Here is a 16,029-nt window from a genome sequence, read left to right as displayed (position 1 = left end):
AGATGGATGCTGCTCCGAGTGTGAGGAGTCCCCTTGTAGTGCCATAAATCCTAGATCTAGGTGACTAAGCGCTCTTCCTAAACCAGACGGCACCATGAGGCTCTGAGGGCACCCTCTGTCCCCAGGCCAGTCCATCAGGCCCTGCAGAAGCTTCTAGAGTAAGAGCCTGTGGATTTGTATTGGACGGATGTAAACCAGGCAAAGTCACAGGGGCTCGTCCTGGAAGCCTATCCATTTACCCACTCATGCCGTGGAGAGCCCTGCCCCCAACTCCACACCCGCAATCACGCTCAACCACAAGAACTGGCTTCTAGGCCCTCAAGCTACTCCCTCTCGACCCCGGACAGACGCTTCTCAAACCATGAGACCCAGAGTAGTCTTAACAGGTGGTCCCAGCAGAACTGGCCACTGCATTAATTGATATTTTGTGTGTGGGGGGGTGGTTGTTCTTCTGTCACTCAGGCACAGTGCACCATAAGTACAGTGGTGCTATCATGGTTCACTGCAGCCTCAACCTGCCAGGCTTGGGTCATCCTCCAGCCTTAGCTTCCCGAGTAGCTGGGACCACAGGTGTACATCACCTGTCCTATTTAATTTTTTGTAGAGTCAGGGTCTTGCTATGTTGCCCAGGCTGGTCTTGAATTCCTGGGCTCAAAAGTGAACTGCCCAACTCAGCCTCCCAAGGTGCTGGGATGACAGGTGTGAGCCACTATGCCCAGCCTAGAATTGGTTTTTCTTAAACCTGAGTTTGACACATGAACCCCACTTACATAGATATCAGCACACTCTCACAGCTCGAGAGTTTTCCTGAATCTCGATTCTGTCCGTTCAAGGTCAATATCTAAGAAAGGGTCAGAACTGACCCTCCCTCCGTGAAGCCTAAGGGCAAATGCAGCAGCATCTCAGTGTATGAGGAGACAAAGTAAGAAGGGTGGAAAATACACACTGAAATTCTAGTGCTAGAATCATAATCACCAACACTTTAAGAGGGAATCTGCTTTCCAAAATATGTAGCTGCTGGATTAACTTCAAAGTCACCAGATTCCACAGGCAGTAGCTCACAGGGGCACAGCTTTCTAAGGCCGCACAGCCCGGGACAGCGTAACAGCCTCAGGGCAAAGCAAACTAAACAAAGGCTTGGTTCTCTCAAGGACGAAGGTGCTCAAGTGTTTCCAAATATTCTTCTTCTTCTAAGTAAGTTAGATGCCTCCTACAACACTGTTTAGAGTGCCAGTGTGTTCAGAAACATGAAGTTGAAAATACATCTCAGGACCCCAAAATCACTACGCTAAAGGGACATCAAGGTGAGGAAGAGCTTAGAGCAAACCTGCCTCCCATGCTCTTCCTAACAGAGACAGCTACTGGGGGTGGAGGGAAAAGCCACGTACCTCCCTCACAACCGATCCACAAGGAAATTCCTCATGGACAGAGGACAGAACTCAAAGTCACCATCTGCACACGGAGATAAATGCGGATCTGACTGCTTCCTCTGGAAAGATGCACCAGAAATGCATTTGTCTGATCTACCTGTGACCTGGAAATCCCTCCCCGCTTCGAGCCGTCCATCCTTCCTAGACTGAACCAACGTACGTCTCACATGTATTGATGTCTCACGTCTCCCTAAAATGTGTAAGACCAAGTTGTGCCCCAAACACCTTGGACACATGTCCAGGACCTCCTGAAGCTGCCGCAGTGTGTCCTCAACCCCTCCTAAGGCTGTGTCTATAACCTTGGGAAAATGAACTCTCTATGGATCAAGGACTGTCGCAGAGATCCTTCTGGTTTACAGGAAGCATTCTCTCCTGCGAGTATATCAATGAAATCATGTGGAATTACAAAATGCCACTTTAGTAAAAGCCAAAGGAATTAGGGTTCTATGTGCTTCAAAAAAAAAAAAAAGTAACGTTCTATTTGTCAATGGACCATGAAGCCCACACCCCCTTTTGCAGTGAAGATGTCAAATGGGACGAGAGGCCCCTCCTGCGGATGCTACCCTCTGACCCCACTTCCCAGAGTCCAGTTTCCTGCTGCTCAGGGAACAGCAACCCCAGCTTCACGGGGCTCAGGCCTCCAAACCCAACTCCCACCCATGCTGGAGAATCACCCCAGGGACTAGCTAAGTGGCAGGTGCAACTCTCACCTCACCCCCTTAAAGGGGAAAAGGCACCTTCCCGCTCCTCTTCCTGCTGGTGGGAACAGGGGCAGGAGCTGGAGGGTCAGGAGTCGGGCGGCAGAACCGAAGCAGCCTGGGTCCCTGCTAGTCAGAGTTGGCAAATGCCAACCATCCCCGACATTCACTTTGCAAATAAATCCTTCTCTTTTGTCAGGTCCCTGGTTATAAGTTTGCACCCATAACTTAAAAAGAAAAAAAAAAACTCAGATAAAAAATCGGTGTTTGGCTGACAATATTTCAATTATCTTGGGGCCTTGGGTCAAATGATGGCAAAACAGGAAACTGAACGCTGTTATTCAGGAAACTACCTTCCAGCGCCGTCTACCCTCCCAGGCTGTCACCTTATGGTTGTTTGTCTGCTAGATGATTAACAAAACTGTTCTGAAAACCTAGGTGTACAGAACAGACAAGAAGTCAGCTCGGGTTGAGGGGAAGCAGGATAAGACCCCCTTCCCCGCAGGATGGTGGAAGAGGAGGAACCTTCAGCACCTGGGTTTTCAGGATGCTGGATCTCTGAGAGCATCTCTCACAGCTCAAGTACAGCCAGACCCTCCTCTGACACAGCCTGTTCAGGCGAAGGTGGGCACCTGCCCTAGAGACCCACAGCCCTGTGCGGGGCTCAGCTGGAGCTGAACTTGCCTCCCTTGGTAAGAGTCAGGGCCAGGGGTGGGGAGAGGAGAGAAGCAGCAGGCCTGAGGGCCACTGTGGAAACTCCATGCCACGCTAACTCTCGTCTGATGTGCTCCGGCCAAAGCCACGCTTCTCGGAGGGAGTTTCCCTTCACACATCCGGAAATCATCAACATCTAGTCTCCCCACAGAACAGATCCTTCCCCAGGAGGCAGAGGCTTGGCTGTAACACGGGGTAATGAGGGGCGCGCCTTCGTGCCCACTCTGTAGTGTTTCCTGTTACCTATTTTACCTTAAGCTACAAATGATTCCCGTTTACACGGGACACAGTGACACAGACAGCAAAACACATGAGATTCAGTGTGATCCCACACCCGTCACTGCTGACCTCAAGTGCTTTGTTCGTTTTGCTTCTAGAGTTTGTATTCTCTCCCCGGGTTCCAGGCCTGTGGATTCAACCAACCATAGATCAACATATTTTTTAATGTGTTTGTACTAAGCATTCAGACTTTATTATTCATTAAACAACTACTCGCATGGTATGTCCATGGTATAGCTGTTACGAGCAACCCTGACATGACTGTCTGCAGGAGGATGTGCATATGTCATATGCAAACACGATGCCATTTTATTGCAGGGACCTCAACGCCCAAAGACCTTGGATTCCATAGGCAGTCCTGCAGCCCACCCCCATGGGCACTGTGGAATGGCTATAATAGAAAATATGGAGGTTTTAAACAGTTATGTACTAAATCTAATCTTTTGTTAAGAAATTAATGTGTATCACTTGTATTATTTGGAAGTCCTTCCTGGCCCAGAGACTTGACATGTTCTTATCTTTTTGTCCATGGATCTAGCCATTCCAGTAAGCTTGTTGAACACAAATCAATTTTACAATTAAATTCTTACAAGAATCACACTCAATCTGTAAGCTGCTTTGGTTTTTAAAGTGAAATAACCAATAGTTTTGCCAACCTGCTATATCATAGAATAACAGGATAAAGCAGCCCCATGGCATGCAAAAACATGGGGTTTCAAAGCTAACCAGTATAAAACACGTTACAAATCCCTAAATATGAAAACGTTTTACACCAAAACAGATATTCCAGAAAAAAACAGGATGTTCAAAAAAGCCCTTTGCAGAAAAGCACTTTCCCCTTCATTTTTCACACGGTTTCCTGAAGCTTGTGTTTGGTGATGACCATGAACCAGAAGTAGCGTCCGCTGCAACTACTGTTACAGCAACACAGAATATTAAGGCAAAAAAAAAAAAAAAAAAAAGGCCGCGCGCGGTGGCTCAAGCCTGTAATCCCAGCACTTTGGGGGGCCACGACGGGCGGATCACGAGGTCAGGAGATCGAGACCATCCTGGCTAACACGGTGAAACCCCATCTCTACTAAAAAAAAAAAAAAAAAAAAAAAAAAAAAAAAACCTAACCGGGCGAGGTGGCGGGCGCCTGTAGTCCCAGCTACTCGGGAGGCTGAGGCAGGAGAATGGCGTAAACCCAGGAGGCGGAGCTTGCAGTGAGCTGAGATCCGGCCACTGCACCCCAGCCTGGGCGACAGAGCGAGACTCCCTCTCAAAAAAAAAAAAAAAAAAAAGGACACAGCATATTTCCTACTGATGAGAACAGGTAGAGTGTTATAAAATGAGTGTGTCCTAAAGTCAACAATGTTCAAATTCTAGGTCTCCCACAGACACTAGACGGTAACCGCCAAAGCTTATGTACCTGGCAACGTTCAAGGAGACCAAGTTCAGAGCTGTCACAATGCAGCACCATCCTCACGCGATTATCTCAGGCAGGTTTGAGGGCAAGTGCCCCCGTCACAGTGGGAAAGCTGCCCAGCCCAGCACTTCCTGAGATCACAGACCTTCGCCTTCCCACGTCTTCAATAGTTCCTTTACACCGGGAACCACACAACAAAACCTAAAACACTTCCTCAAATCTCAAGACAGTCTTTAGAGCTCTTTTCCTTGCCCCTTCTCTTACTGAAAAAGCTTATTTTGTAAGCAACCTGTAGTGCTTACCAGAGCTGGGGCGGGAGGAGAGCTAGTGTTTGGTAGACCGAGTTTCAAGCGTGGGGAGACCAGAAAGTTCTGGAGATGGATGGCGGTGATCGCAGCACGACAGTGTGAACACACTTAATGCCACAAAACCATACAGTTAAAAATAGAGTGCTGTGTAACTTTACCACAATCAAAAAACTGAGAAAAGTCATCTATAATTACTGTCTCCAATATCTTCCATCCTGTAAGTTACATTTGCTTTCGGAAATCCTCAGAGCAATCATGAAAAACTAATACCCTGTCGTCTCTGAAACGCAAAGTCGTTCAAGGGCTTTGGTTATAGGAAAGTAGCTGGAAAGCAAAGCATCCGTTAGGCACAGCAGCCGTGATAGGACAAACACACGGTAGGAAGGTGGTGGTCATGCTACACACAGATGGGAAGGGTGTGGGGAGCCACAACACCCGATGCTTGGGAGGCACCTGGGCAGGAGCTGAGAATGTACCAAACACATTCGATCATGCAACATTCACGGACCCCGAGTCCAGCCACCACCGCTGACATCCACTGTGGCTGGGGTGTCCTCCCAGCCTGTGATGGCTCGCTCCTTCGGTTAACTGCCTTGAATCTACTGGTTCCTCTCCTCATGGGCCTCTTTCCTGTCGTCTTCCTGTCATTTTTCTGTCAGCAAACACATTTCCTGTCATTTTCCTGAACTGACATGACATTTCCTGTCATTTTCCTGAACTGACATGACATTTCCTGTCATTTTCCTGAACTGACATGTCATTTCCTGTCATTTTCCTGTCAGCAAGCACATGCGTCCAGCCTGACCTTGCTGATGTGCTCCAGCGGCCCTGGACTCGAGCCGCACTGTTCCATCAGTGTGGCATTCGCGAGTTACCTCCTGGGAAATGCCAGGTGATGGTAACATCAACCAGGAGGCACAGCTGAGAAGCAGAACGCATGGTGCGGTGCCCAGAACGTCACGTCCTTGAACAGACGCTCCGTATCTTCTCCTCTCCTGCCAGAGCTTCACTGTAGGAAGGCGGCCATTCTTCCAGTGCTGCTACTTCCAACACCGGGGAAAGCAAGCTTCAGAAATGAACGGTGTCAAAGAGGGAGGACCCACCAGCAGGGCTACCGGCAGCCAGACAACCGCAGCCCCAGCATTCCCCAGCCACCATGACTGACAGCCCAGGCTCCAGAAATGCACGGCTTCAACCTTAGGAGTAAAAACCCTCCCAATCCAACTATTATTTTCAACAATGGGATTGAGGAATGAGGTGTTCTAACCCTGCCTCTCTCGACAGCACAGATCATCAGATCCCAGTTCTTATAGGATTGGGGAGTGGGGTGGGGTGGGGTGGTTCCTAACCCTGCCCGCCTTCATAGAAAAGAACTTGGATATGATGACCTGTGCTAGATTAGCACTTTGCTTCTGCCATATGCAGTCATCCTCAGCACCAGGAAAAGTCAGAATCGTTGAGTGATGACACCAATACCAACACACGCCGTTCTGCGGCTCTGGTAACTGGCTGCACAGATACAACCCGATAGTGGTGAGGTCTAAAGACATCACCAGTCTTCCCAAGGATTGTGTTCCTGAATATTTTGCGTTTGGAATAACGGTCTTCTTTGCCAGGGCTGAGCCATGCTTCCCTCTCGCCTGTCCTCTGCCTTCACCAGCTTCGTGTGCGCTTCTGGACAAGTGTTTGTGCAGGTGCTATCACTTATTTCCACAGCGAGAATATACACAGACACCACACAGAAATGGGCAACCCCGTTAGGAGCTGTGCAGGGAGATCTAACTCATCCCATGTGCCAAATTCCTGTTGCCATGGAAATTAAACTAACTAAACTAACGTTGCTATGATCTCATCTCTTACTGTACCACTAAAGATCATCCGGGTAAGAGGAATGTGCCTCTGCATAGCATTCAGCTCACATTTACATGTCGGTTTTTCCTGAATATGGTTATGTGAGATAGAAATCAGTAAGATGGGGTGTAACATACAGTATAGGATCGTTGTGTCTCCTAGCCTCAAACACTTCAAGATCCTCAGAAAATGAAGTTTAACGCTGGGGACGTGAGTTACATAGTAACTTGTTTTGGATACTATCATATCAACACCAAATAACTTCTTGAATTCCTTTTTAAATTGAAAAGCAATTTACAAAGCACAAAAGCCCCAATATTAAAGAATACAATTCAGTCTTTTTAGCGTATTCTAAAAGCTGCACATCAACCACTAGTATGTAATTCCGGGACTTTTTCACCACAGGCCAAAGAAACCTTGAACCCATTAAGAGTCAGCACCTGGCTCCTTCCTTCTACCAGCGCCTGGCAATCACCAGCCAACTTCCTTTTCTCTGGATTTGCACATTCTGGACACCTGTTGTGAGGAGAATCGTACAGTGCATGACCTTTGGTGTGACCTTCGGTGCTGACATCTTTCACGTCTAAGGTGAGTGGAATCTCAGTGAGTGACCGGTTGACAGACACCTGGACTGTTTCTACTACTATGAATAATGCTGCTGTGAAGATTCAGGCATGACATACTTTTTGGAAAAATGTTTTCAGTTTTCTTGAACATATGGCTAGGAGTGAAATTGCTGGGTCGTACGGTGATTTCATGCTTTTCTGAGGAACTGTCGGACTTTTCCAAATCAACTGCACCATTTTACTTCCCCTCCCACTAGCAATATATCAAGATTTCAGTTTTCCCCAATTCACCAACATGTCACTGTCCAATACTGGGGTTTTACCCACCCATCACGGTGGTTGTGAAGTGTTATTTCACGGTGGTTTTGATTTCCATTTCTAAGATGACGAATTCTGCTAAACATCTCATGTGCTTTTTAAGGCATTTATATGTCTTTCTTTGGAGAGTGTCTATTCAAATCCTTTGTCCATTTTTAAATTGGATTTTTATTAAGAGTTTTTGAATATATTCTTGATATCAGGTCCTTATCGTGATAATGTATCCTGTTCTGTGGGTTGTCATTTTACTTTAATAGTATCCTCTGAATTGAACGTTTTTAATTTTGATACCGTCTTTTTCCCTTCAGTTGCTTGTTATAGCTTTAGACGTCTCAGCCAAGGAAACATTGCCTAATCCAACCTAACAGTTTCTCCAGGATTCTCCCCTAAAGGTGTTATGAGCTGAACTGTCCCCCTCCCCCAAGATTCCATGTTAAAGTCACAACCCCGGAAACCCAAAATGTCACTGTATTTACATACAGGGCCTTTAACTTGGCAATTTAGGTCCCATAAGATCTTAAAAGTAGGGCCTGATCCAGTATGACTGGTGTTCTTTTAAGAGAATTTAGACACAGTCCTCAGTGCTGCATACACGTAAGAGAAACCTGTGAGGACACAGAGAAGAAGCTGTCTACACAGCATGGGGTGAGGCCCCAGAGAATCCAACCCTGCCCGCACCTTGATCCCAGGCTTCCAGTCTCCAGAAAAAAGGAAATAAGATGCTATTGTCTAAGTCGCACGGTCTGTGGTGTCCGTTATGGTACCCAGCAGACTGACAGAATGGGTCTCAGTCAGCTCCTTACATTGGAACCATGTTGAGCTTTGCGTGTAGGGTGAGGAAGGGTCCAGTCCATCCTTTTCTATGTGGATACCCCAGTTGTCCCAGCACCATTGAGTTGTGAAAGGAAAAAAGTAAAGCAACCCTTGCTGTCCTCTCTCCATCAACAGATTAGAAGATACACTGAAGAATCATGGACAATTTTGTCGGTTTAAGCCAGTGGTTTTCAAACTTTTGGGTCTCAGGAACCCTTTGCACTTTATTAAAGAGCACAAAAAAGCTTTCTCATCAGGCCGGGAGTGGTGGCTGCTCATGCCTGTAATCCCAGCACTTTGGGAGGCAGAGACAGGTGGATCACTTGAGGTCAGGAGTTCGAGACCGGCCTGGCCAACATGGTGAAACACCGTCTCTACTAAAATACAAAAATTAGCCTGGCATGGTGCTGAACACCTGTAGTACCAGCTACTAGGGAGGCTGAGGCAGGAGAATCGCTTGAACTCAGGAGGCAGAGGTTGAAGTGAGCTGAGGTCACACCACCGCACTCCGGCCTGCGTGGCAGAGCAAGACTCCGTCTCAAAAAAAAAAAAAAAAAAAAAAAAAAAGAACATAATTTAGTTTCTTTTACAAGGATAAAGTCATTACATCTTAACACAGTCTTAAAGAAGAAACCATTTTCCAAAATAAGCAGCAGCGTGGCAACAGTTTGTGCTACTGTGAAAACACCTAACATCTCTGCACCTCAGACAGCAGGATTCTCATGCCTGCATCTGCGTTCAGTGGGCTGCAGAGCCATGGCTGAAGTTTATGAAGAAAGTCCGACCCCATACTGATATACAATTAGGAAGCAGTATTTTCATTGTGTTTTCAGATCATTTTAGGTATTCTCTGCTGCCAAATGTAACAAGTGGCACTTCCGTACAGGCTGTCTGCAACACAGAGTCTGTGCTCTGGTCGACGGGCCTTTCTGCCCCAATTCCTTCTAAGTCGACTGGTCCGTCTTGCACTTGAATGGCTTTTACCAGCACACGATTTTGTAATCACACATTGGTTAGAAAATACTGGTTCAGAGTTATGAGCGGCTTCCACATTTCATTATATGTCCAAAAAACAAAACAAAACAAAACAAAACAAAAAAACCCCACATCAGTATCACCATTGGTCACATGAGAAAGTGGTGGACACAAGATTTTTATGTTTTAATATTCACTGGAAAGCTCAAATGTCTATCATTGGGAAAAATGTAAGGTACTTTCCTTGAGATGAAAGTCATTTTGTTCATTTTTCAGGCCACACCTGCAAATACCTCCATCTGAAGTGGCATCTTTTGTAAGTCATTCTTTATATAAAGGCGGCCGTTAGTGGAAGAAGTGGTTCTGCAGGTTCATAGTTCAGAGGCACCAGTGCTCTCCCAAGAGATAACCATAAAATCCACAGAAGACGCACCTGTGCGAACTTCCTGTTTCTCACTCAGAACATTCCAGAAGGAACCCTGAATCCCAATGCCACAGCGGGACTGAAGTTTGCTCTCACCCACACAATAAACCCAGGGAGCTCCCCCAGCCCCCACCCCGAGGCCACAGCCTTGGTCCTCTATCTGGTCTAGGGGGGCTCCTGCAGCTCCAGCCTAACAGGGAACAGAAGGCACCCACATGTCACAAAGCCCTCCCAAGGCCCAGCGAGCACTTCTGCTTATGTGCCAGCCAAGTGCGTTTGACAATTCTACAGCCAGCTGTACGGCAGGTAGCGAGGTACCCAGCAAATACTCAGGGCTCACGTTACTAAGGAAGGTGCACAGCGAGGTACCCAGCAAGTACTCAACGCTCACGTTATGGAGGAGGAAACCAGGCAGATAGTGAGGTACCCAGCAGGGTTCACGTTACTCAGGAGGAAAGGAGGGTAGAGACAAGGGGGCTGGAACAGTCTGTCATAAGCTTTAGCATTTACAAGGCTCGCTGAAGATTATCTGATTTGATCGTCACAACAGCTCACAAGATAGGCAGAGGCAAGACTATTTTCACTTCATAAAAAGAGATCCCGAGAACTGATGATGACCACGTGCTCTTCCCACAGGCTCCCAGAAATCCTCCTCAAATCATCTCTCAGTTGTATACATGTGATAATATCTCAGTCACGTCCCCTCTCTGCAGGGGAATTTTACTGCCGCCCTGCTGTTCCTTCGCACCCCTGCCCTCTCCTGCATTTCAGCCATGCCCACCATCCATGGGGAGTCTGCACCACCCCACCCCCGCTGCTGTTGATGGCTTGGGTCACGCTTACCTTTCATTTCCACCTACAGGGACCTGTTCTTCCTTCAAATGCAGCTCAAACTCACTCATTGTGTGAAGCCTTTCTGTCATGTGTAAAATCAGTCTGTGGAATGCTTCATTTAGGAGGTGCTTATGTTGCCTCATTGGCTGTGATCAGGACCAAATTCTGAGCAAACCAGGTGGTCCCCTCTCCCCATCTCTGCTCCAGTGCACTCAAAACAAGGATTCCTGGAAGCATCTTTTTAGTCCAATTCATGCATGAGTCTGCCCCACACACTGCAGAAAAGCCCTGGTGGTCGGTGGTCAGGGCTCAGGGCCCCCCAGGTAGGTAAGGAGAGCTTAGTGCCCTCTCTGGAGTTGTCGCTCAGAGACCCACGGCTGGAAGGGAAGAAAGTTGCATCCTGTGAAACATCTAGGCCCCGAGACCCACTCAGGAGTGGAAAACGGGGAAGGAGCCTTGAACAGACCCTCGGGAGGGCAGACAGTGGGAGCCACGGAGGCCACCAGGAAGGAGGGAGGCAGGCAGTGAGGCCACAGGTGATGTGGCCGGGAGGGAGGTGTTGTGACCAGAGGTGAGGTGGTGGGCGGATGACACGGCGTGGTTTGGGGAGGAGATGTGGCCAGGGGCAATGTGGCCAGGGAAGAAGACACAGCTGGAAGGAAGTGACAAGAGGGGTCTCCAGGCCCCAGACTGTGCCTGATTTATAGATGACATTTTACTTAAGATGTTATATCTAACTTTAAAGAAAAGTAGCAATTTCGACCATTGTGTACATTTAAAGCACGGTACAAATTGAGCACATTTCCCAAACCAAAGAACCGGGCATTGAAGAAAAAATTCATTTAAGATCAGAAATAAAGAGATCCTACAGCTCTTCCAGTCCAATCCCCACCCTAACGTGAATGGGGGGAAAAGGAAGTAGATTCTAGTCAGTCAGCATTAAAGGCAAAACCGATCCACTTTACTTTCTAGACAGAAAACAAGAAGCTCATCAAGGAATCCCTACAAACAGTAGCTTTAGTAGTTCCCGAAATGCAAAATTCACCTACAAAGTCAATCATCTGCTAAGTGTGTATAGAGTAATTTTTTTCATTATTGCCTTCCTCATCTGCAGGGGCTTTTTTAGACCTTGTTTCCCCTTAATTGCCTCCAACACCCAGGAAATTTAAACCCCACAAGTAAACTGTGTCTCGATTCATGCCCAGCGTCCTTTGGAGCAGACAGTCCGTTGCTCTAAGACGTTCTTGTCACCTAAGCACCGAGTACAGCCTGAGAACGCACAACACGCACTCACACAAACTCAGACAGTCAACAGGTGAGATACGGCACATGAGGAGGAAGACAAGATAAATGAGCTTCACTGACACCCCAGATCCGACAAGAAATGACACACGCAGCCTGCTCTGGTGCAGGTGACTCCTGGAAAACAGCCAAGGACAGCATTTGGAGAAGCAGCACCGCAGGCCAGGAGGGTCTGGGGGCTTAAGAAGGGAGGGGCGCCCCGACCAGGTGGCTGGGGGGATTCAGAAGGGAGGGGTGCCCCGACTTCAGAGGGGATTGGTGCCCCGATCACTTCCTGGGGGCTTCAGAGGCAAGGGGTACCCTGACCACGTGCTGGGACTTCAGACGAGAAGGCACCCCGACCGGGTCCTGGGGGCAGCAGGACAAGCCCAGGGTTCCGTCGTCACTTTTCACTCCCTACTCCCGAATCTCGCCCTGAAGTTGCAGCCAGTCCAGGTATTCATTTACCCATAAAATTAAGTACCTGTGAGTAACACAAGTCACTAATCCACACAGATCTGAGTCTACAGATACCTCCCAGAGACGCCACCATCCCTTCTGGTAGAAGAACAGCCCAGGGGCCCACGCTGCTAGGAAGGGAGACTGTCTCCAGCCTGACGCTGCAGAGTCCTCAACACAAAGTCTACCTTCTGGAACCATGCCGTCTCCTACAGAGGCAACTAGGGGCATGTAGGGTTTTTTAAAATCTTTTTTTTTTCTTAAGACAGAGTCTCCCTCTGTCACCCAGGCTGGAGTGCAGTGGCTCGATCTCGGCTTGCTGCAACCTCTGCCTCTCGAGTTCAAGTGATTCTTCTGCCTCGGCCTCCCGAGTAGCTGGAATTACAGGCGCCTGTCACCGCGCCTGACTATTTTATTTATATTTTTAAGTACAGATGGGATTTCACCTTGTTGGCCAGGCTGGTGTTGAACACCTGACCTCACATGATCCACCCGCCTCGACCTCCCAAACTGCTGGGAATACACGCATGAGCCACGGTGCCCGGCCCATAGAGCTATTTAAATTTGACTAAAATTAAATAAAATTAGAAGTTCTCATTTACACTTCAAGCATTCAGTTACCCACAGGCGGCCACTGACCAGAGGCTGGTAGAGATGTCACACTCCACACTGCAGAAGGATCTAGGGACGAAATGGCTCTAAGATCATCTCAGAATCTTTATGTTGAAGCTACTGAAGTTTTACTCTGATTATTATAGACATCAGCATTCTCCCACTTAAAAATGTCAGTGTTATTGCAATGATCAGATCTGTGACTTCCCATCAGCTCTTCTCTTCCTGGATAGATAACTGTAGAGCATCTGCACTCTGCCTCCACACTAAGGGGTAGTAGAAGGCTCCGTGTAAAATCAGGGGGAGAAAAAAAAATGAATCCCTAGTCCGCCTCTCCCCCTATGATTTTGTGAAACTCCTCTTAATATGCAGAATAACTGCCAGAGTTGCAATAAAGAAGCATCCGTTGACCAGGAAGCAGCAGGGAAGCAAGAGGAGGGAGATGCAAAGACCCTCCGTTCCCTCTGGGACCCCAGGCCCAGCCAGGACTGAGAAGGGCCGCACAGCCCGGCAGACCCGCACACCTGATGCGAACCATACACACGGCTTCCCTGGGCCTCGGTCCCCTGCTCTGCCCTCACTGGCCACTGTGGCTCTGGGTAGAGGCAGCTCCCTGAGCCCCAACACCCACAGCCAGTCCCCTCCTTGCAGGTCTCAGCTGTGCTCTCACTGCCTCCCTGACGCTTCTCATCATCCGCGTACCGTGTCCACTCTACCCCACAGCCCTTGCTACCGTTCACCCCACCACGGAGCCTAGCACACAGCAGGTGCCCAAGACGCCCCAGTGGGCGGGCATGCCAGGGTAGGGCTTGGAGTTCCAAGGGCCTCGTCCCGCATCACACCACAAACGCCACGGAGGCTGTGGAAGGGGTCCAGGTTTCAGGCCTGTACTCAGCTTCTCCTGGCCCCCGAGGCCAAGAACCTAGCAAGGGAGCGCAGCCGGAAGCAGGGTCCCAAACCCCCTTCATGCTCCTCAAGAGGAAGGGGGCTTCGGGGCACAACCCCACGAGCGTCTTCCTCCTGCCAGGCTGCCTGTCACAGCCCCGACACCTTCACAGCAGGGAAACCCACTCCTGTGAGGAGAAAACCACCAAGGACAACAGGAGCCACGTCCCCCGCAGCGTCTGCTGAGCCCAATAGCGACAGCAGCAGCCGGGCCCCCACTCAGCACACACCGACTCCGAACCCGCCACGCACACCACAAGGCCGACCATCTTGAAGCTCAGCTTCCACTCGTCAGGGCCCTCTTCCAGGAGAGCTCGGCATGTCTATCTTCCCTGGGCTCACAGAAAGGAGTGGGACCCAACCCCGAGTGTGCACAAAGTTAAGCTCCCACTAGCTGTGCAGACAACCTCCCTAGCCCTGGACTGAGAAGGGGCCAAGCGCAAACAGCCATATTTTGCCCGCGCAGGTACGGAATTCAGTCAGCTCTCTCAATGAAGTCGTGACAGGTCAACTCCAGGCTCCTCAGTGCTCTGGGGTTCACCTCGGGCCACTGCACCTTTGAAACGTGGCTGTGGACTCCTCTAGGGTGCTCACTTTCACGGCCCATTTCATTCAGACACTGCAGGCCCCTACCGTGGTGTCACTACCCAGGACACCCCTGCTGGCATCCTCTGAGATGCTGCTGCAGCTGCTGTGATCTGAGAACAGCCATGCACAGGCATCAAAGGGAGGAATTCTCAAGTCTCCTCCAGGGGCAGTGACTACAGCTTTGAAAGACGTTGCACTGAATCCTGGGTGAGCCTGGCTTGGTCCGCAATCTAATCCGGGTTGCTGGGGAGACACACTCTGTTGTAATTGACAGAGGCTGTGGGTGGCAGCTCTACCAAGACTGATAATTGCAACTAGTTTGAGATTTACTATCCATACTTTCTATTTGATGTTTCAAAGGAAAGCATCGTGAAGTTCCAGTAGCAAGGAATTTTCTACAATCTATCACATTAAGATACAGCAGAAATGTAGCTAAAATGTTCATAGGGTCTATGCAGAGGAAGAGATGGGTCTATTTCAGGAAAAGTGCTTGCTGGCTTTTTAGAAACATAGTGAAATCCCTGACAAGTAAAAGGTTGTTTATACTTTTTCTTTGGAACAGAGGGAAAGTTCTTTCTTATTATTTGAATACATTAACTATATTTAAGTGTTCTGGTAGACTGAGTATTAAATATTCAAAAGGAAGTAATTCTGTTCGGTCTATTTCATTCTTTAAATGTAGCTTTCAAAAACTGACAAATACCTGGCCGGGTGCAGTGGCTCACGCCTGTAATCCCAGCACTTTGGGAGGCCGAGGCTGGTGGATCACGAGGTCAGGAGATTGAGACCATCCTGGCTAACACGGTGAAGCCCTGACTCTACTAAAAACGCAAAAAAATTAGCCTGGTGTGTTGGCGGACACCTGTGGCCCCAGCTACTCGAGAGACTGAGGCAGGAGAATGGCGTGAACCTGGGAGGTGGAGCTTGCACTGAGCCGAGATCACACCACTGCACTCCAGCCTGGGCGACAGAGCAAGACTCCATCTCAAAAAAGAAAAAATAAATAAAAAGTGGAAAACACCCCATATCTGCCCTGGCTCCGGCCATCTCCATGGAGTGGACAGAGCTTGAGAAAAGCTCACTATGGAGGCGTAGAAGGCCAGGCCGGGCCGGGCCTTTGCTCAGCAGATGAGCAAGAGGGTCAGCCACCCTAGTGAAGAAGCCCATGTTTGCTATGTTACTGATGATACCCACATAAATTTCTATTTGCCTCCCACACAGACCTGGGATCTATGTTTGAGCAAGCGACTCATACCAACAGTCCCTCCATGCCATCATTTCCCTGACCTCCCCCAGAAAAGCCAGGCCAGGCAGCGTCCCCACACGGGCACTGGGGCCCAGGAAGATCCTGGTCCTGCCCCTCTTCTCTCTCGTCCCTGCAGCACCCTGGCTTGCTGTGGAAGCCCAGCAGTGCTGGCTGAACCCACGTTCACCTGGGGCATTCAGAAGAAGCCTCTGTGCAGAAATCAACTGGGAAGGAGGGCTGTGTGTGCTGGTGCTGGCAGGTCACTCCAATGGATTTGCAG

At 48.9% G+C, this 16,029-nt stretch overlaps 1 protein-coding gene across 11 annotated transcripts in view; it reads left to right on the top strand.

The window, feature by feature from the left end:
- Nucleotides 1–15,498, top strand: part of LOC139361621 (disco-interacting protein 2 homolog C-like) — a 247,810-nt gene extending 232,312 nt beyond the window's left edge. For 9 of the 11 annotated variants that reach the window (XM_071090245.1, XM_071090249.1, XM_071090252.1 and 6 more), the window contains one exon: nt 7,094–7,392. In XM_071090245.1, the coding sequence (XP_070946346.1) occupies nt 7,094–7,275 (182 nt within the window). In that variant the 3' untranslated portion in view covers nt 7,276–7,392. Of the gene's footprint in view, nt 1–5,619; nt 5,800–7,093; nt 7,393–15,185 lie in introns of those variants that run through there. The other 2 variants (XM_071090247.1, XM_071090255.1) reach the window with 2 other exon arrangements.
- The last annotated feature ends 531 nt before the right edge of the window (nt 15,499–16,029 follow it).

Source organism: Macaca nemestrina, unplaced genomic scaffold, assembly GCF_043159975.1.
Source record: "Macaca nemestrina isolate mMacNem1 unplaced genomic scaffold, mMacNem.hap1 Scaffold_74, whole genome shotgun sequence".
NCBI classification, from domain to species: Eukaryota; Metazoa; Chordata; class Mammalia; order Primates; family Cercopithecidae; genus Macaca; species Macaca nemestrina.
Note: the sequence above shows the minus strand (reverse complement) of the source record. Positions and strands in the feature narration are given on the sequence as shown.